This window comes from Manacus candei, unplaced genomic scaffold, assembly GCF_025592945.1.
Source record: "Manacus candei isolate 608988 ecotype Guabito, Panama unplaced genomic scaffold, ASM2559294v1 h1tg000165l, whole genome shotgun sequence".
In the NCBI taxonomy this organism is placed as follows: Eukaryota; Metazoa; Chordata; class Aves; order Passeriformes; family Pipridae; genus Manacus; species Manacus candei.
Window position 1 is genome coordinate 409711 of NW_026138213.1, and position 20184 is coordinate 429894.

Here is a 20184-nt window from a genome sequence, read left to right on the forward strand (position 1 = left end):
ACTGGCTGGGATTTTGCTTGGTTTAAGGTGCATTTGAACTCCAGCCTTGATTGATTTTTTTTTTCCTTGGGAGTCCAGTGGAATCTAATTCCATGTACACAGTTCAAACACTGAAAGTTCTTGGCAATAAAGAATTTTCTTGCCACATTTTACTGCCTTTTTTCCTACCAAAAATAGTGGTGGAATTCCTTGTGCAGAGGAAGACACAGATCCTCCTTTTATAGAATTCCAAAATGGTTTGGGCTGGAAGGGACCTTAAAGATCACCCAGGTCCAACCCCCAACACCTTCCACCAGCCCAGGTTGCTCCAAGCCCCATCCAAGGTGAATCATGGAATGGTTTGGGTTGGAAAGGACCTTAAAGATCATCCAGTCCCACCCCCTGCCATGGGCAGGGACACTTTTCCCTAGCCCAGGTTGCTCCAAGCCTTGTCCAACCTGGCCTTGGACACTTCCAGGGATCCAGGGGTAGCCACAGCTTCTCTGGGAATTCTATCCCAGCCCCTCCCCACCCTCACAGCCAACAATTCCTTCCCAATATCCCATCTAACCCTGTCAGTCTGAAGCCATTCCCCTTGTCCTGTCCCTCCAGCCCTTGGAAATAGTCTCTCTCCATCTTTCCTGGAGCTCCTTCAGGCCCTGCAAGGCCACAATCAGGTCACCCCAAAGCTTCTCCTCTCCAGGCTGAACAATCCCAGCTCTCTCAGCCTTTCCTCCCAGCAGAGCTGCTCCAGCCCTCAGATCATCTTCCAACTTCTGCCACCTTCTCCACTGGTTTGTACATCAAGATGAATCCCTGGGAGATCTTTATATGCTCTCTGTGGTCTGTTTTAGTAGCAAATTCCACCCCTCCAGTTGGAAAATGGTGCCATGAGGTGGCAAAGAGGGAAGAGTCAGGCTCGTGGTCATCTTTTCACTCCAATACCTCAGTACTTCCAAGAACTCAAACATTTAAAGGCTTAAAATTTGGTTTATATTCTATATGGCCACACATATACATTTATAGAAACTACCAGCTAAGCATCAAAATCTGAAATAAAACCCCAATAAAATTACCTGTGATGGTGTGTGTGGAGTTAAGGGGAGCTGTGCTCATCATGTTAATCCCAAAAAGCAATATATAACCAATTCCTACAGCCACCAGGAGGTACACTGGCAAAGCAACTGCCCAGTACCTGAGGAAAAAGAGTTTAAAATTTACATATCATGATAACAAATGCCTAATGATGCAACAGTTTTCAGGTTGTTATTGCATCCAGCACAAACTGAGCCAGGAGGAAAAGAAATAACACCTCTGAATAAGCACCTTGGTCTCTCCCAAGATTACTGACTGCAAAGACACTGCAGCTACTCTGGTATAAACCACCACATAGATTCCTTACAGAAGGTGTTTATTTCTTAATTGTGGTCTCCAATTTACTATATTTTCATCAGGAAATTTCCTGAGAACAAAACAACACATTTATCATAAAAAAAAGTCAAATACTATTTATTTCATTGCCTATTATCTACATAAAAAAAATGCTTTACAAAGATCACAGGCCCTTTATCATGAGGGAAAAACTGATTTAATGCAAGGTTGCTATTTAAAAAAAAAAAAAAAGCTTTTTAATTTTAAAATAATTAAGGGTGTCCCACAGTTACAAGGATTCAGGTTAAGAACTTACTTTTGAGGCCAGTATGTCAGTCCCAAGGAGAACAGCCAAGTCTCAGGAATATATGCCCAGATAAGATATAAAACTGCACAAGGGAATTAAAAAGCCATAATAGTTAAGACTGATGCTGTTTTACACTTCCTAAGTTTCACTTTTACACCATTTTAGACCAAAATAGCCCTACTAAAATGTTGTATAATAAAATATAGACACCAAACCCACCCAGTAAAGGGGCAATGTTTTGCAGCTGGTTATATGGGATCATTTTTATATTTGCTTTCACATTTAATTTCTGATTTCCTATGGAGACAGACAAGAATTTATTCTGAGTTAAACTGCAGAACAACAACAAAAAAAACCAACTCAACAAATCCAAAACCTCAGTAAAAGGAGGCCAAAAGAATCTGAATGCAGATAAAAATAAAAGCAGAAAATGATCACACAGTGGGTCATTTGGCTGGAAAAAAAAAGCTGGTGGAATTGCAGGGCCTGGATGGAACTGTTGTGAAAAAAAATCACTGAAGGTACTTTCTGATCCTTGGCAAGTTCATCATTTTCACCTCAGCAAAACCAACACCCAGAAATGTTGCTCCAGAACAACAAAAAACTCAAGGAGAGCAAGACAAGGAGCCAAAAAAAAATAAGCCACAGGGGCTTCCTGTGAGGGGAACAGAAACCAACTCACTTCCATTTCCAGTTACTGCCTCGGGGTCAGAAACACTTGGAGGAGTGCTGCATTATTTAATGTTTCATTATTTGCCTCCAGGGCAATCTGCAGCACCTTTTCTTGTGCTGAAAAGGTGTTCTCAGCCTCACAAACCCTGGGCCTGTGTTGGCACCTCACGTCCCCAGTGAAATGCTAAAGAACCTGTCACAGCAGCAGAGAAATGCTGGCATAACCCAAATTAATTCCCATTGCTGTTGACCAAATTGATTTTTTCCCAGTATTTATTTATTTATTTTTATTTTATTTCAGTGGGGAAGGTGACACTACTACTATCTACAGTGGTTGCTGTATAGTGAAAAAGTATTCCAGTAAAAATACTGAGAATGCAGAGAATTTTTCAAATAATTTGACTCTCTAATACCATTAAAGATCCTGTAATATGGTTAAAGACAGATAAAACATGAGGAAATCATGAAAATCAATGACAGACCTTTGTAACACCTGACAGGTCTGGCAAGCAACACTCAGTGCTCCATCACCTTCCCAAGAGGTGCTAGAACACGAGTTTGATCCTTTTCAGGTGGTCTTATAGAATCATGGAATGCTTTGGGTTGGAAAGGACCTTAAGGCCCATCCAGTGCCACCCCCTGCCATGGGCAGGGACACCTTCCACTAGCCCAGGTTGCTCCAAACCCCGTCCAACCTGGCCTTGGACATTTCCAGGGATCCAGGGGCAGCCACAGCTTCTCTGGGCAACCTGTGCCAGTCGGGAATAACGTCTGCCTCCTGAGCAAAGCAGCATTTTCGGGGGTATCAGTTCCCGGGATACTCACTGAAGCCAAACCACGATCCTAGAAAAAGGGCAAATCCATATATCGCCCTTTCTGGCAGCGGGGCCGGCGAGTTTTCAACCATCCTGGTGTCTTCCCTTTTCCCTTGGCGGGGAGGGCGGAGAGCAGCGTCAGGAAGCTGTTTAAGAGGCTTCCCGGGAAGTTCCTCTGGGAACGCGAGGGCGCGCCCAGGTACCCGCACCCCCGGCTCCGGGGAGATACTCCCTCCTGAACCCTGGATTAAGGGGATACTCCCTCCTGAGCCCCGGGTGAAGGGGTACTCCCCCCTGAGCTCCGGGTGAAGGGGATACTCCCTCTCGCCTTCCCTTCTCCCTTCCTTCCTTCCTTCCTTCCCTCCCTCCCTCCCTCCTTCCTTCCTTCGCACGCACCGCCCGCCCGCAGCTCCCCCGCGCCCGGCTGTGCCTCCTTCCTCTCCGGAGCGCGTCTAGGGAAGGAAAGCGGCACCCAGGACGGCAGGAGGAAGAGGAAGAGAAAGGAGGAAGAGGATGAAGGATAAGGGATGAAGATGGTGGATCCCCTCCCGCCTCATTCCTTTCTCCCCCTCACACCTCCCGCGGCTCCGGTTGGCCGGCGCCCGTGACGTCATCGGCGCGGCGGGCCAATGGGCGGCGCGCCCGGCGGGGCGGGGCGGGGCACGCGCGCGCGCGCGCGGGGGTGTGGGGGGCGGCGTCGGGAGCGGCGTCGGGGCCGCGCGGGCTGGAGCGGAGCGGGCGGTGAGCGCGGGCTGTGGGCAGGGATACGGGGATGGAGGGGGGGATACGGGGATGGAGGGGGGGATACGGGGATGGAGGGAGCGATACGGGGCATGGAGGGAGCGGTGGGTGCTCTCCCCGCCCCGCCCGGCACTCGCTGCCCGTCGCGGTGCCGCCCGCCCCCGGCCCGCCCGAGGTTCGCGGCGCGGCACCGGGAGCCGCCGCGGAGCCTCTCCCGGGTCGCTGCCTCTTCTCTTTGAGCTCCGGGCAGGGCTGTACCGGCGGGAGGAGACACGTCAGCGGCCAGCGGAGGGCTTTCCGGGGTCTGGTGACGGCCGGGGCGGGGCGGGGGCTGTCCCGGCGTGTTTGGCATCCCGGGATGCAGCGGCGATTCCGGGGATGCTGCTCCCTGACCCCGCGCTCTGCCAGGGGTGCGGCAGTGCCCTCGGGTCCTGCTGGAGGCGTAGAACACAGAGTTACCTGACATAACCAGCTCTTAGCTGGTGCTTTAGGTGACTATTTTCATCATTAATCTGTGCTGTGTAAGATGTGTTTCTTCCGTGAAACCTCGGCAAAGTGTGAATTGTTGTGATCGTTTTTAAGTGCTGCAAAGCACGTGTTATTTTCCTCTTGCTTTCCTCTCCCGTGTTTCTCACCATCCTTCTCTTCCAGGGTCCTGTGCCATGGCTGATCCCTCGTCCACATCCGACCTTGCAACCCTGGCTCTGTGTTGCGTCGATAGATCTTACTTAGAACTGGTGAGTAGCTTTGACTCTGCATGGAGAACCTGCAGGACGTTCCAGTGGAGTTTATACCCAAATCTGGCGCTGGCACAGGTTGCCCAGAGAAGCTGTGGCTGCCCCTGGATCCCTGGAAGTGTCCAAGGCCAGGCTGGATGGGGCTTGGAGCAACCTGGGCTGGTGGAAGGTGTCCCTGCCCATGGCAGGGGGTGGCACTGGATGATCTTTAAGGTCCCTTCCAACCCAAACCATTCTGTGATTACATGATCTGATCTACAGAGTAGTTCCTAGTGTTGATTAGTTGAATCTGATGCAAAAGTAACTTCTACCATGTACATTATTCACTTGTAGAAGCACTGAATTGGGGCAGAACAGAGTCTCTGTGTCCTCTGTCAGGCAGGTTTGGGTGACTGTGTGTGCACAGCTGTCACAGCAGGCAGTGATGTGTAGATCCTCTCAGCAGAACTTGCTCAACCTGTTGGCTCTGCACCCAGACCATCCCTGGGATGATTCCTGACAGATTCAGTTCCTTTCATGGCAAAACAATCACCCCTTGGTTCATGGGATTTTAACTCTGCACTGGCTGCAGTGTTGGCCCCTTCTTTGTTCTTGTCATCTCTTCCAATTGCATCTATTTCTTCATGCTCAGTAAGGCTTTTACTTATTTAATCACAGAATCACAGAACGGTTTGGGTTGGAAGGGACCTCAAAGATCATCCAGTGACACCCCTTGCCCTGGGCAGGGACACCTTCCACCAGCCCAGGTTTCTCCAAGCCCCATCCAACCTGGCCTTGGACACTTCCAGGGATCCAGGGGCAGCCACAGCTTCTCTGGGCAACCTGTGCCAGGGCCTCCCCACCCTCCCAGCCAACAATTCCTTCCCAATATCCCATCTAACCCTGCCCTCTGTCAATTTGAAGCCATTCACCTTTGTCCTGTCACTACAATTCCTGATGAAGACTCCCTCTAAGTTATAAATTGTCCCTTTTCTGAATAAACTCTTCTCCTTAAATACTTGCAGGAGTGCTTTCCTTGGCTGTTATTTTGCCCTTCTCGTGCTCTGCTTCAGGAGAGTTAGAAACCCCTGGGAATGTTTGTGCTGCTTGGAGAGCTCAGTTAGGAGTTAACTTATCAGTTGTGTGGCTGTCCTGAAATGCAGGTTAACTGGCCTAATGCTCTTCCCATAAAAAGTAGAGATAAATTGAATTTGTTATTTGTAAAGCTGTGTCTTTACAAGGAGCTGGTCCCACCAGAGTAGTGATTCCCACTGGAATGTGTTTATACCAATAAAGGATGTTTTGGGCGGGTGCTGCTGCCAAAATCAAGTGCTTTAAGAGTTGAGCCAGCAGAAGATAAGAGACATTTTATCTCTTAAATACCTTGTGAGCTGAGCTGTGGAATGAAAGCCCTCAGTTCTCTGCAAGTGCTAAATGTTGGTTTTCAAGTTTGCCTTGGTGGGAACTTAAAATAAGAGGCTTTGTAGGGATCTGTAAAACAGAACAAAGTCATTTATTCTTCAGCTTAAGGGGTTCATATGTTTAAACCCATTAAAGTACTAATAGATTCTGCTGCCCTGAAGCACTAAATCAACTGTTCCACTTATTTTGATGTATGTAAATTTATATAAATATACACTCACTGTCAAAACTTAATTATTACTTTTTGAAAACCTGTGTTATCTTCTTAAACACGTGTGGTGAGGTATTCTTGAACATTATTTTGCTGCCCAGTACCTGGTTTTGACTTACTGATTTCTAGAATACTGTTCTAGTGTGATTTAAAATATTGTTTAAATTAATAAAGGTTTTCCTGCCCATTCATAACCAGTAATCTGTGGACTTTTTTTTAATGGATATGTAAGTAAACATTTTTTGTCTCATGAAACAGCCTCTACACCATTGTGTTAAATAACTCCAGCAAACATGCTTTTTGTTCCCTGTTTGTTTTGGTTTGCTTTATTTGCTTTTTTGGCTGTGCAATGTTAAAAAGTATGTTTGTCTTTAGGGTCATGGAACATTTGGTCAGACAGTGCTGCCTAATCCTAAAACAGGTATGTGAACTAAACCAATTTGCTTAAATTTTTAATGCACTTTTGTGCTGGTTTTGGTAACTTTTTGATTTTTTTTTCCTTATTTTGCTTAAATAAGTAGAATTCATTACCTGTGTTTTAACTGTAGCTGTGTTTTAGCTGTAGAGGTCCAAAGACAATTTCAAGTTGATTTTTTTTATAGGTGAGTTTTTGCAGTTACAACAATTAAAAAAATTCAGAGGTGGCAGAAAAGCAGGTGTGTGAAGTGTGTGAAGTTCTTCAAAACTGTATTCACCACACAAATGGTAACCTGGAATATGCAGGAGACTCACAGGGACCCAGCCAGCTGTGTAAAATTAATTTTTCCATATATTCAGACCCCCAGATGCTGCTGCTTCTGCTCTGAGATGCCACCTCAATAATCTGATTTACCTTTTAATTTACCTCAGAGCACAGGGTGCCACCCCAATAGTCTAATTTACCTTTTAATTTCCAGGCAGACTCTGAGGGAGGTGGGTTATGCTTTTGAAAGGCCTCTGAGGCCAAAGAGAATATTGCTGATTTTTGTGGCTCTGGGTTTATTGTAGAAAACAATTCCAGGGGTGCAGGTGGAAGGGGCTCATGTTTTACCTGGAAAAGAGCATTTCCTTAGGGCCACTAAACTCACAGCATCACTTATTTAGAAGCATTTATTCATTTATAACTAATTCTATCAGTACAATTTGGAACCCAGGCAATTCCTTGAGCAAGGAATGTAAAGCCTACCATGAGGTCCCTCTTCCTACCTCTGTAGAAATTCCCTCTCCCCCTTTAATTTATGATAAAACTCAAGTTTCCAGGTGTGTTTGGAGCGTTCAGGTCTCCTTGTTCAGGTTGGTTTGGACTTAGGAATAAAGTCTGGGAGTAACTGATGGGGATGTTTGTTCCAATTTGGAATTTTGAATTATTTCTTACCCCTGCAATGCCTGGATTGGCCCAATTCCCACCTGTTTTCCTGGAGGTGTTAATCCCTGTGAAGTTTGGTGCAATCAGCCTGTGGAGAGATTAAGAGAACATTGCAACGTGATTAAAATCCAAATGCTTTGGCCTCTTCTCTTCACCCAGGAAAGCATTTCTTTCCAAGAGGAATTTGGGTGAGTAACCACGTTTTCCAAGGGGTTTTTCTCCCCTTTCTCTTGTTCCCTGGGAAAGATCATGGTGTGTTTTCAGTGGTGCTTAAACTGGCTGCAGGAATGCTGTTCTTAACAGTGGCTTTAACTTAGTTAAGGCCAAAAGTTCCTCAAGCCACAGAAGAAAATATTAAGGAGGGGTGTGTGGAGTTTGGAATTTAAAGAGTGTGATGCCTGAGATTTCAAAAGCACCAAGAGCTTTGCAGCTTTTCCTTTTATTTGTTTGTTTGTTTATTTATTTATTTATTTGTCCCTCCTCCTCTGTTTTAAAAATCTGAATTTGTAAACCTGCTTTTGCTTAGATCTAATTTTTAATGATTATAACTATTATAATGCCCTAATTATGAATATAATATTTATATATAAAATAACTGTATATTGTATTAATATATTTATAGATAAAATTATTGCATATTATATTAATATAATATATAAAATATCTGTATATTGCATTAATATAATATTTATAGATAAAACCACTGCATATTATATTAATATAATATTTATATATATAATAACTGTATATTGTATTAATATATTTATAGATAAAATTATTGCATATTATATTAATATAATATTTATATATAAAATAACTGTATATTGTATTAATATATTTATAGATAAAATTATTGCATATTATATTAATATAATATATATAAAATATCTGTATATTGCATTAATATAATATTTATAGATAAAACCACTGCGTATTATATTAATATAATATTTATATATAAAATAACTGTATATTGTATTAATATATTTATAGATAAAATTATTGCATATTATATTAATATAATATTTATATATATATATAATAATTGTTAGTGCGCTAAGAAGATGTTAATTAAATGTTAGCAATTAGGACCATGTACCACAGTGTTACTTCTCTCAGTAATAACTTGTGTTTTTAAACAGTTTGCTCTTTCAGGGGTGGCGTCTGTGGAAGACAATGTCTGAGTGTAATTTTGTGGAAGACCTTGCTGATTTAATTAAAAAAGTTGTTGTAAGTGCTGTGTTTTAACTTGGTGTAAGTTCTCAAGTGGAACAGGTTAATTAAATCTGTACCTTAAGCAGCTTGGGATTGTATCTGAAATGAGACATTTCCTTTTGCTGGAGTGAATAAATTGGGTGATGGCTGAGTTGCAGCTTTCTAGAAAGAAAAAAAGCATCCTGGGCTTTATCACAGTTGGGATAACTTAGTAAATAATTGCAGTCAATAATGTAATTGATGGATGAATGACTTAAATACTTCATTTTTTCCCCCTCACTTATTTTTCTCTTGCTCAACAAATAGTATTTTGAATTTGCTGTTATTGCTGACTTAAAACACAAATGTAACAGTGCAGAGAAGGATGTAAGAAATACTCTCAGCAGCTGAAGGGGAGAGATTTGTTGTGGTTTTTAAATTCAGTTCTTTTTTTCATTTCTTGAAAGTCTGTGCTCAACCCCAAGCTCCACTTTTCCAGTCCGTGTTACTGCACCTCTGCTTCCCTCTTCTTCCTTCCTCAGCCTTTATCTCCTTCTCCATGTAAACCATTGTATATCCAACAGCAAAATTCATTTATTTTTCCACAAGAAATTTGCTCCTGATTACAAGAATATTGCCTGAATTTTGGCAGTGGAGCACAGCAGCTCTCCCAGTGATGCTGCACTGAGGCAGAACAGAAAATGTTACTCAGATAAACCTGAGCAGACAGAAAAACTGAAATGCTCTGCTCTTTAATAACTTGATTTTTGTTTGCTTTCTCTCTCCCTGTTCCAGAACATTCCGCACTTTATCAGTGGCATTTTGAGGATTGGCAATGGGATAGAAAATGTAAGTTTTTCCAGTTGTTTTTAAGTGATACCTGTTCAATCTGTGCATGGCAGAGGAAGAGTGTGGTTTGCACTCAATCCAATCCATAGCAGAACTATACTTTGACATTTTTCACCTTGTAAACTTGGTGAATGTTCTTAATTTCCCTGTTGTTATCATTTTTTTCCCCCCTTGCTGGTGTCTGTTGCCTGCTGTGCGTGAGCTGCGAAAGCTGAAATAAAAACATAATACAAAAATAAAAACTAAAAGCATGAATGTAATGATAAAACAAATATAAAAAAATAAAAAATATAAATATAAAAAGTATATAAATAAAAGACAAAAGACAAATCTCACAACAGGAGAAACAGAATAAATACAACTCTGTGTTACCCAGTTGCTGTAATTTGGGTGACATTTGTCTTTAAGTCGTGTGGGTTTCGATCTTATTTCTCAGTAGTCCTCAGAAAGAAGTTTCTAAATCAAATCCTAGGGCTTTTATGTTATTTTTCAAGAATTTCAGTCATCAAGAAGAAGTTTCTCAATCAAAAGCTGACATTTGAAGGCCTCCCCTGTCTCCTGTGGAAAGAACAACTGGTTGAGTTTTGTGACTCCGCTGTGCTTGAGGTATCCAGGTTATTTGTGAGCTGTTTTCTGCTTCTTTATTTTCCTTCTTTTTTTTTTTTTTTCCCCACATTAAAATAGGGTTTCTTTGACATCGAGGAGGCAGTGGATTGGATCAGGTGTGTGGGTGATGCCAACGTTCTGCAGGGCCTGGAGGAACTCAGGGATTTTCGCCGGCTTAAACTCGCAACTGTTTTTACTCAGTGTAAGTCTGAAAACTCCCCAAGAAACAGTCATGGGGAAAGTCATTTAATGTTAGTAACTGTGCAGTAGTTCATGTCCTTATATATTTAATTTTGGGCTTGTTCAATAATCAATTTATTACAGGGATTCCCAGTGGCAGATGATAAACCCTTCATGGCTTCGGTAGCTTTTTCACCCCACTGTATTTCTCTGAATTTTGTCACCAGGGGAACGTTCCATTGTTAAAGTTGCATTGGAAGATTGTGATTTAGTTGAAGAATTGAAAGCTCAGACCTGTGAGAGCTCCAGGAAGGTGAGAGAAGCTTTCAGAATGGGTTTTGTCCTTTTTTTTAATCGGTTTTGGGGGGGCTTCTAATGATCAAGGCTTATAAAAATGCCCAAATGATTAAAGAGAAAAGCTTCAAAAGTTTGAGTGTGCCATTGTCCTGATGTAAATAATTACCTTTACTTCTCGTTGTTGAATTTAGTCCCAGTTTCTGACTTTGTTTCTTTGTGGTTTCACAGGAGAGTGAATTTATGAAACAGAGAGGAAATGAAGTATTTTCCCGTGGAGCCTTTGTTCCTGCTATAATCTCATATACTAGAGCCATAGAGCTTTGGTAAGAACTGAACTGATTAACTAGTTTTATATGTATGTAATATAATTTTTTATATGTATTCAGCTTTTTCAGATTTATGCTCATTTTTCATAGTTTTGCATGAGCCACTCTACTTAGAGGCCAAAAGATTCCTAATTGGGAAAAAAAAGAAAAGCTAAATGACACGTTTCTTGTTCTATTTTGTTTCCCATTATTATTGTTTGGTTTTGCTTTTATTGCTCCAGGAGTCCTGTTAGGGTCTAAACCTGATCTAAAGTGACTTAACAGCAAGTAAACCTGCAAGGAAATAAATTATTTGGTGTGACCAACCACTTTGGGTGTTGTCCCTCTAAATAGTCTTCCAGCAGAACAATGTGACCAAGTGTTGCAAATATTTATCACCTCAGCAGTGATGCAGAAAGAGTAAACAAGAACAAATATTTAAGTGTCCTTTCCTGGCAACTCTTAGGCTTATTTTTTTTTAGCTCTTGTTTAATTTCTTCTCAAAAGGAATTTGCTGGAAGGCTCTGGAAAAAGGGAGGAAGAGATCAAATGAGAATTTTTTTATCTGAGCATTTATAGAGCATTTTTCCCCTTCCAGTGGTCAGCAGGGTTGGTGTATTCACTGCTTGTATTACAGTCATGCCAATGCTGCTCTGACACCTTCTGGTGTCTATGAAATACTGGGAAATATAAAATCCCACCAGGTTGTTCAAACTGTTTGAAGTTTTCAGGTTGAAATCTGGAGCTTTATAATTGTGCAGTTGAAAGGATCAGCGTTTTGCTGATGTCTTGCTTCAGGTTTTGTGTCTTTTGAGATTTCTGTGCCTGAGGTTTCCCCCAGCAGAGTCTCAGACATCTGATTTCTGGGAATAATAATTTATCAGTGGTGATAAATAATAATAGTTTATTGAGTGGTACAGCAACAGCTCGAGCTTGGGGCCTCCAGGAGGGGCTCAGACCAAAGAAATCCTTTGCAGTTTGGAGTCTTTTTGTGGTCTGGAGGCTTCTAACCCCTTCTTGGGTTCTTTCTCTGTGTTAACTTCTGGCTCAGACCAGCCTTGGGGCCCTTTTGTGTAAGTCAGGGACAAGCCTGACTTATTTTTACCCCCTGTTTTACCCATACCAAGGTCTCACTCCCTCTCTGTTGCCTTCAGGGTCCCTTTTCCTTGAGCCCTCTTATCCCATGGGAAAAGTGGATCCAGCCTTCCTGTGTCCTCCCCTGCTCAGCCTTTATGGCTGACCAAGAATTAATTTGATTAATTTAAAGTTCACCTACACTCAGGTTTGAGCAGGGCCCACCTAAACCCACTTGTGTGCAGTTAAACCCAACCCAAGTCACACAATTTCTGATATTCTCTGAGCAAATGTCACGTGGCAGGAATACATTTTGGTCCCAAATTCCAGCTGATTTCAGCCTTTTTCCAGAGCTGAGTAAGGCTGACTTGGGTCAAGTGACTCAGGGGGAGCAAACCAAGAAGGCTTTGCTGGAGAAAGGGGAGGGAGGAGCAGAACTGAGTGTGAGAGCAAAGGAAATCCTGTGGTTTGTGAAGAGCAAAGGAAGTCACATCATTTCCAGGAGCTGTGGAGCTGGGCTGGTTTTTTTTAAGGGTGAGCTGAGAACGATTTGAATTGCTTGGAAGTTGCATCAGTGGGCCCAAATGTTACCAATTATTGCATAATTAAAATGAACATCCTCAGTGATTTAACTTGTAAACCCGTGGGATTTGAGGAAGCTGGGGTGTGTTGGTGCTAGAGAAGCCTGCAGGCAATTGTTGTGAAAATCCACTCTTAATTTTTTTTTCCCCTCCTTAGGATTTTCCAAAGTATTATATGGTACTAACTCTCCATAATATATATTTTTTTAAGCCGTACAAACCACCTTCTGTATGGAAACAGAGCTCTTTGCTTCATCCTCACAGGAGACTACGAGTAAGTAACCCCTTGGTCATCTGAAATGTGGTGATCTGCACTTCAAAATAGGCACCCTGAATAAGAAAAAGAGTATTTTTAAAGCTGACATATAGAGTTATTCGTGACCCTATGATTAAAGTTATATGTGATTATAGTTATATGTGACTGTAGTTATTTGTGACTAGAGCTGCCCCATCCCTGGAAGTGTCCAAGGCCAGGTTGGAGCAGCCTGGGATAGTGGAATTTGACCCTCATTCTCAGCTCAGCTTTTATACTTTTACACAAACAAGTCTATGTGCAGTCTCCACAACAGAACAGTTATTACACAAACAAGTCTATGTGCAGTCTCCACAGCAAAACAGTTACCTTTAGTTACAAACAAGCTCATACTTCATACTGATAACAATTGATAATCATCTGCTCTAAATCATAAATCTGCTTAAGTTGTCTTACCCCTAGAAACTGATTAACAGACCCTTACCACAAATCATTATATACATGCTTGACTAAATCCTTTGATTATTGTTGCTACTTCTTCAGCACATTCCACATTACTACTTTGGAGTGTTGCTTTCTAGGCCTACTCTCCTACTAAGCCTTAGCCATTCTACTACTAAATTTGAATTATTCTGCAACACTTGGACACCAGCCTGTAGGTTTTTCTGAATTGCAAATAATAAATTCCTCTTCTTTTTTCCCTCCCTTCCCCAAGGAGAGCTGTTGTTGATGGGAAAAGAGCCACTGTTTTGAAGCCTGATTGGCCAAAGGTCAGTTCCATATTTCAAAAAATGAAATCTCGTTTCAAAATTGTCTTTTGTTGGTGTTGTAAAGCAAGATGAGAACCCAGGGGTGTCTTCTAATGACAGAAGAATGCAAAGGACTGAGAGTTCTGCCTCAGTCAGCCAAGTACACAGTTTGTATATTTATATTACAAGCACGTCAAATTAACATTTTTAAGTGTTGTTATAAGGTGTTCTGCCTCTTTAAAGGCAGAAGAAAACATTTATTTTGTCATGCACAGCTGTGTTATCACCTATTTAAAAGGAATATATGCAGCCCTTGCAATAAAAAACCCCCTGATTAATGTATTTCCCAATATTCTTGGCCTGAAGAAGAATAAATAAGGGATGAAAAGTAGCTGTTGAGATCAGGGGAAAGTGCAAATTTGCTCTTTCCCAAAGCCAGAGGTTACAAGCTGCTCCCAGCTGAAAAGTGAATATTCATCGTTTGAGAGCAGTTAGACACAATTTCCCTTTGTTTTGTCTACTGCAGCCGGTTTGGACGTAATTTTTTTTTTCTTTTTTGCCTTACCTGTGTGAATAAAAAGCTTAAAATCCCAACTCCTGTCCATGTAGGGTCACCACCACTACTGCAAGGCCCTGTCCCTGCTGGGGAGGCACGAGCAGGCTCTGGAAGCAAACGAGAGAGCTCAGGAGCTCTGCAGGGACGTCCCCGGCGGGCTCAAGGAACTTGTTCAACAGCATCACAAGCTGAAAAGGACCTTAGAAGAAATTAATGGTAATTTCAAGATGTGCCTTGAACACAGCGAAATTCCTTTGGGGGTGATTTTTCCTTTTAAACCATTTATTTATTTGTTTGTTTGTTTGTTTGTTTGTTTATTTATTTTTAATTTCCCCTTCTGAAATAATTCTATTTATTTATTTATTTATTTATTTTTAATTCCCCCTTCTGAAATTATTTATTTATTTATTTATTTTTAATTCCCCCTTCTGAAATAATTTTATTTATTTTTTTTTTTTATTCCCCTTTCTGAAATAATTTTATTTATTTATTTATTTATTTATTTTTAATTCCCCCTTCTGAAATAATTTTCTTTCTTTCTTTCTTTCTTTATTTATTTATTTATTTTTAATTCCCCCTTCTGAAAGAATTTTATTTATTTATTAATTTATTCTTAATTCCCCCTTCTGAAAGAATTTTATTTATTTATTTATTTATTTATTTATCTATTTATTTTTAATTCCCCCTTCTGAAATTATTTATTTATTTATTTATTTATTTATTTATTTATTTATTTATTCATTTTTAATTCCCCCTTCTGAAATAATTTTCCACAGGTACTAAACAACGTAAACAGAAGGCAAAGAAGTCTCTGCTTGAGAAAAAGTGAGCAACTGTCATGTTTTACCTTTTTTAATCAGCAGTATAATATTGATTAATAATATTACTCAATATAGTATTGATATAATTAATATTAATAACAACATTAGTGATACATTATATTAATTAATATTATAAATATTATTAATATTATAAACAATATTAATAATATACTATAATACTATACTAAAATATAAAATATATTTTATATACTTCATAAAATATATGTTATATATTATAAATACTATTATACTATACTATAATAAAATATGCTATACTATTATAATATTATACTAGTATAAAATATAAAATAATAAGTAATAAAAGTAATAATGCTCAATGCTTGATATCATTTAAGTAATGCATAACAAAATTTAGGCAATATCTATGATATCTCTCAATAAATAAAAATGGAAGGATTAAATTTATAACAGCTGCAACCATCTTTCTAATAAACCTGATAGAGGGCTCCTAGGAACTAAATAAACTATCTTGGGCTGCACCCAAAGCAGCAGGTGGTTATTAATCAGCTTTATTAATTATTTAGTTTTTAAAAATATATAAATGTAATTCAATTCCTGTCCCTTTTGTAGAAAACAGTGCTTTTTTTTTGGTTGTTGTTGCTGTATTTTTGCACAGCTTCAGGCTGTGCAATTTGAAGGTATAAAAAAAAATCAAATATCAAATCAAAATATCAAATCTTTTAAATATGCTTATGGAGTTACACTTCTGTGAGGGGCAGACTCATTGTATTAATCCCTTTTTTTTATGTTACATGTATGGCAGAATAGGAATAAGAGTTCTCTCTTTTTATGTATCAGAGACTGCAGTTCTTCAAAACCTCACAGAATAACCTCTCAGGAACAAAAAGAATTAGAAAAGATCAGAAAGAGAACTCAGGCTGATCCTAAAGGTCCTCAAAAACACGATCCCAAGGTGAGTTATGCTGGAATTACAGAATTAACAGTGCCTTGATTTTTTTTCTCACCAGCCTGGAACGTGTTATTCAGTGCTGGAATTCTGCAGGCACTGAGTTTTTTAACAATTGTGCACTTTCCCTGTGATTTTTGACTGCCAGGTCTGTGCTCAGAACTTGGGGTTTCAAGGAGGTGGTTGCTGAAGATGTCCTGTCTTTTACACTAATTGTTAATTTAAAGAGACATTTGTACTCTTTCTGATTATTTTTAAGATAATAAATTGTCATAATTGAGCCTACGAAGCGGGTCATTAAAAATAAGCCACCTAATGTAGAAAATGGTGATAAATAATGTGGATTAATAGCAAGGCCCAAACAATTTAACACACACACACACGTGAAAAAACCTCTTGTTTTTTTTCCAGAAGTGGGCAGGGACTTGATGACGTGTGAGTGGGGAAAACGAAACCCAAGTGGGAGGGCAAAGGGCAGGAAATGAAAGCTGGAGCCTGTTGGCAGAGAAAACAAGCTGCAGAAAGCACCAGAAGGGCTTAAAGTGCTTTAGGATTTTTTATTTTTTAATTTTTTTTTTAATTGCCTCACAAGAACTTTCATCTGCTTTCATGCCATGAAAACCTTTGTGATGTAGGTCTGTAAACTTGTCTTCCTTCAGGATGAGCATTTCTGTGAGAAAGGCTGGTGTTTGCCAGGCTAGTAGATAATATAAATTGATACAAATTTGGAGGGGGAGAAATCTGAACTGTACAACTGCACTTTGATTAATGAAACGATTTTTCTTTTACCTCTTGGTTGGAGACATAACATAGCATTTTATCATTGGGATTTCTCTGTTTAAATGCTGGTTGTTGAGGTTTTTTTCCCTTTGTTTAAATTCAGTGAGTGAGACTGATTTGGGTTTTGTTCTCTGATGTATTTGCCTGTAGATGACTGACACCCAAAGACCAGAAAGCAAAGTTTCCACGCTGGAGTTGCCACAAAGTGAGTTTATGTTTATTATTTGTCAAGTCTGAGTCGTTTCTTCCTCTGCTATTGCCATAACTACTACTCCAAAGAGCATCTGATGTTATTTTCACAACAGGAAGAGATCATGTTTCACATCTTTTCCTGTTACTCAGATCCTTCTTCTCTTCTGTATTTCTGTCCTAATTCCCTCGTGCTTTTGTAGTTTGAATCTCCTCGATGTGGCTGAATTCAAAATCGAAACTGGAACTAAAAAGTGAAAACTGAGTCACAGGCTAGGAATGCTTTCCCTCCTCCTGAGACAGGTTTGGGATCCGAAGGGATCTAAATTTAAGAGGAGTGTGTGGGTAGTTTCAATATTTACAATTCATTTGTGATGGCTAAAGCTCCGTGTAGATCCATGAGAAAACAAGTCTGCAGTTGGAGAGGGAAAATATTTGTCAGAGCGGATTTTTTGCTGCAGAGTTAAAGTTGGTGTGATTTATCATTTATGGGTTTTTTTTCCCATGAATAAATCATTTTATGGAGGGAATTCCAACCCCCCAAAACTCCCACAGTGCCAGAGTTTCACTTTTCTGGAGTGAAAGTGAAGTGCAAGAGGTTCTGAGCTTCAGGGTGAAATCTTTTCCTAAATTTTCCTTGGGGTTTTTATCACCTGCTCTGAAGTCTCTGATGCCTGGCTGTGCTGTTCTTTGGGCTTAAATTCTCACCTGAAGAGGTGCCAAAATGCAGAGCACTTGAAAATTTGATTTTTAGGAAACCATTGAAGATCCATTACAAAATATTAAATTTAAAATGAGTAGTAGGAGAAGTGATCTTGCTCTTGTGGGCTTTGGCTGCCCCTGGAAGTGTCCAAGGCCAGGTTGGACAGGGCTTGGAGCATCCTGGGCGAGTGGAAGGTGTCCCTGCCCATGGCAGGGGGTGGCTCTGGGTGATGTTAAATGTTCCTTCCAAACCAAACCACTCTGTGATTCTGTGGCTCTGTGAAGAAACCATGAAGTGCTGAAGGAACTTGATGCAAAAAGCTTAAATTGGGGAGGGTTCTTAGAAAGGGGAAGTCAAGCTCTGAAAGACAAACCTGTTTTGGGGAACTACTCGTGGATGGTGCCAAGCAGCAAAACACGAGATGGCACAGGGGAATTTTGGGGGGAGCTTGAAGGAAGTGACAAGTGAATCCAGGCATTTTGCTGAGCAAGAAGGTGTGGTCTGAATGCTGATGGAACCTGAGAATGTGTTATAAAACAGAGGTTTGTTGAGGCAGTGGAAGAGATGAGCAGCAGAGCGCCTGTGGCGGGACCCACCCAGTCAGTGATAACCACGGGATTATGAGGGATTCCTTGGCTCCAGGGAACTCCAGGGACATTTGGAGTTCTGCTCACCTGGCAGCAAGACCAAAGCATACCAATGCCTTTGGAATGTGGTAAGAGAGAGATCTGTGCATCCCCTTGGCTCCGCCAGCAATATGGAGGTTTGGGAGAACCCCCTTTGCTTTTCTAAATTCCTTCTCCAGGAGGAGTCTGGGGGCAGTTGGATCCAGTCTTAGTGACAGACTTGGACAATAGTTTATGTCTCAGGGTTTATAGAGGTGTAATTGGTCCTTTATACAACTTTGTCCCTCAGGATTAAGGATGGCAAACCAGATATATTTGTATGATTAATATAAATCCTGTATTTCAGTTGATGGTGATGATGGTTAGACTGAAGGACTTGAATCAGAGCTATCTGCTACACACTGTAAATGGTTCTAACTGCTATTTTTTATTAAATCAATAAAAGCTAGCTAATAATTAAAATTTTCAGCCTGGAGAAGAGAAGGCTCCAGGGAGACCTTAAAGACCTCTTCCAGTGCCTAAAAGGGGCTTAACAGAAAGCTGGAGAGGGACTTTCCATAAGGGCAGGGCTAGATGACATATTTTGTTGACAAATACCTGGTGAGGCAGGTTTTTGGACCTTCCCTGCCCTCCTGCTGTGTGTTCTCTGGCCACTTGTACCAGAGAGCCCCAGCTGCTTGACCAGTAGCTCTTAATTCTTGGGCTATCTCCAACCAGGTTATCCCTGGTGGAGCACCCCTTCTTCTAGGTCTGGGGGTTGCCTTTAGCATAAACTTAGTGCATCAGGCAGGCCTTGGATTAAGACTGGAAATCTCTGTGGATCCACCTCGAGTTCCATTGGGGAATTTCGTTGTGGGCCTGATAATTTTGTGTGCGTTAATTGGAGACGTGGTTTTTTGTACACTTTTTACAATGTGGCCAGTTGTGGGTGTTTTAATCGTGTGAGGATCTCCCCTTTCTCTGGGGTCTAACCCTCCTCCTGCCCAGTAGGCAGCTCTTTGGGTCAGGGACCACGGGGCTCGATTATCCTCCTGGTAACTTTGCTTAAGCTCTTCCAGTTCCCCGGAGGGGTACAGGGATTTGTTATCATCCACCGGCCTAGGATATTTTAACTTGATGTCCCGAAGTTCACAATTTTTCATTTCTAGTGCCTTTTTAGGCCTTTTATTTTTTTTTCTTCCTCATCTTGCAGGACTGATCGAAATAACAAATTAATTTCCCTCTCCCCCCGAACTGCCTCATGCTCAGCAGTTAAACTGCAAGTGTTCTTTTTCTAATTGCTCCTGTAATGCCTTTATTGACTCTTGAAGAGGTTTTATCACTTCACCTGTAGATTTCTGAATAGCCTCTTTTTCTAGCTGGTCCTGCAAAGCTCTCATTGACTCTTGGAAAGATCTTATCACCTCACTTACAGATTTCTGAATAGCCAGTCTTTCCTTTCGTGCTGTTCAACGCCTAAAACAGCACCTACAGAAAGTAGTCCTAAACCAAGGACAGACATCAGGAGGGAATAATCCCCATATAACTCACCCTGGGGTGTGTGGTGGTTTGAAACTCCCAAGAATCTAATTTTTAAGTTCAAGCCCCTCTCCCACAGTTTTCCCCTGTGAGAGGGTTTAGTGATGGTATGGACTTGATATCTTTTTCACCTCATGTGGAGAAGTTTTCAGACAAAACACAACCATTCGTAATTGGGGGAAGGGGAAAATATTTACAAAGGTTTATTTACACCCACATATACATTTACATTAAATTAAATTTCTCCTTCCTTCTCATTCCTTTGGACTCAGTCATTAACCCAGCTCAGGTTAATGTGTTTCTCCCCCTTAACCCTCTGAGGGTCGACTTGACTCTCTCCTGGAAAAACCTTTCAACAGGTCCAGGTACCAGAGAACCTTTCAACAGGTCCAGGCC

At 40.9% G+C, this 20184-nt stretch overlaps 2 protein-coding genes across 12 annotated transcripts in view; one reads left to right on the forward strand and one right to left on the reverse strand.

The window, feature by feature from the left end:
- The window catches only part of PIGP (phosphatidylinositol glycan anchor biosynthesis class P), a 58667-nt gene that overhangs the window by 7215 nt on the left and 31268 nt on the right, over nucleotides 1-20184 (reverse strand). For 2 of the 4 annotated variants that reach the window (XM_051773067.1, XM_051773068.1), the window contains exons 2-3: nucleotides 1667-1739; nucleotides 1056-1174 (exon numbers count right to left, since the gene is read on the reverse strand). In XM_051773067.1, coding sequence (XP_051629027.1) covers nucleotides 1056-1174; nucleotides 1667-1739 — 192 coding nt within the window. The other 2 variants (XM_051773071.1, XM_051773070.1) reach the window with 2 other exon arrangements.
- Nucleotides 3843-20184, forward strand: part of TTC3 (tetratricopeptide repeat domain 3) — a 51699-nt gene continuing 35357 nt past the window's right edge. For 2 of the 8 annotated variants that reach the window (XM_051773034.1, XM_051773038.1), the window contains exons 1-15: nucleotides 4211-4415; nucleotides 4537-4622; nucleotides 6610-6655; nucleotides 7635-7767; nucleotides 8722-8809; nucleotides 9569-9622; nucleotides 10307-10430; nucleotides 10636-10721; nucleotides 10934-11028; nucleotides 12877-12939; nucleotides 13634-13688; nucleotides 14277-14439; nucleotides 15000-15048; nucleotides 15864-15978; nucleotides 16903-16957. In XM_051773034.1, the coding sequence (XP_051628994.1) occupies nucleotides 4412-4415; nucleotides 4537-4622; nucleotides 6610-6655; nucleotides 7635-7767; nucleotides 8722-8809; nucleotides 9569-9622; nucleotides 10307-10430; nucleotides 10636-10721; nucleotides 10934-11028; nucleotides 12877-12939; nucleotides 13634-13688; nucleotides 14277-14439; nucleotides 15000-15048; nucleotides 15864-15978; nucleotides 16903-16957 (1216 nt within the window). In that variant the 5' untranslated portion in view covers nucleotides 4211-4411. Of the gene's footprint in view, nucleotides 3886-4209; nucleotides 4416-4512; nucleotides 4623-6609; nucleotides 6656-7634; nucleotides 7768-8721; nucleotides 8810-9568; nucleotides 9623-10306; nucleotides 10431-10635; nucleotides 10722-10933; nucleotides 11029-12876; nucleotides 12940-13633; nucleotides 13689-14276; nucleotides 14440-14999; nucleotides 15049-15863; nucleotides 15979-16450; nucleotides 16608-16902; nucleotides 16958-20184 lie in introns of those variants that run through there. The other 6 variants (XM_051773037.1, XM_051773039.1, XM_051773035.1 and 3 more) reach the window with 6 other exon arrangements.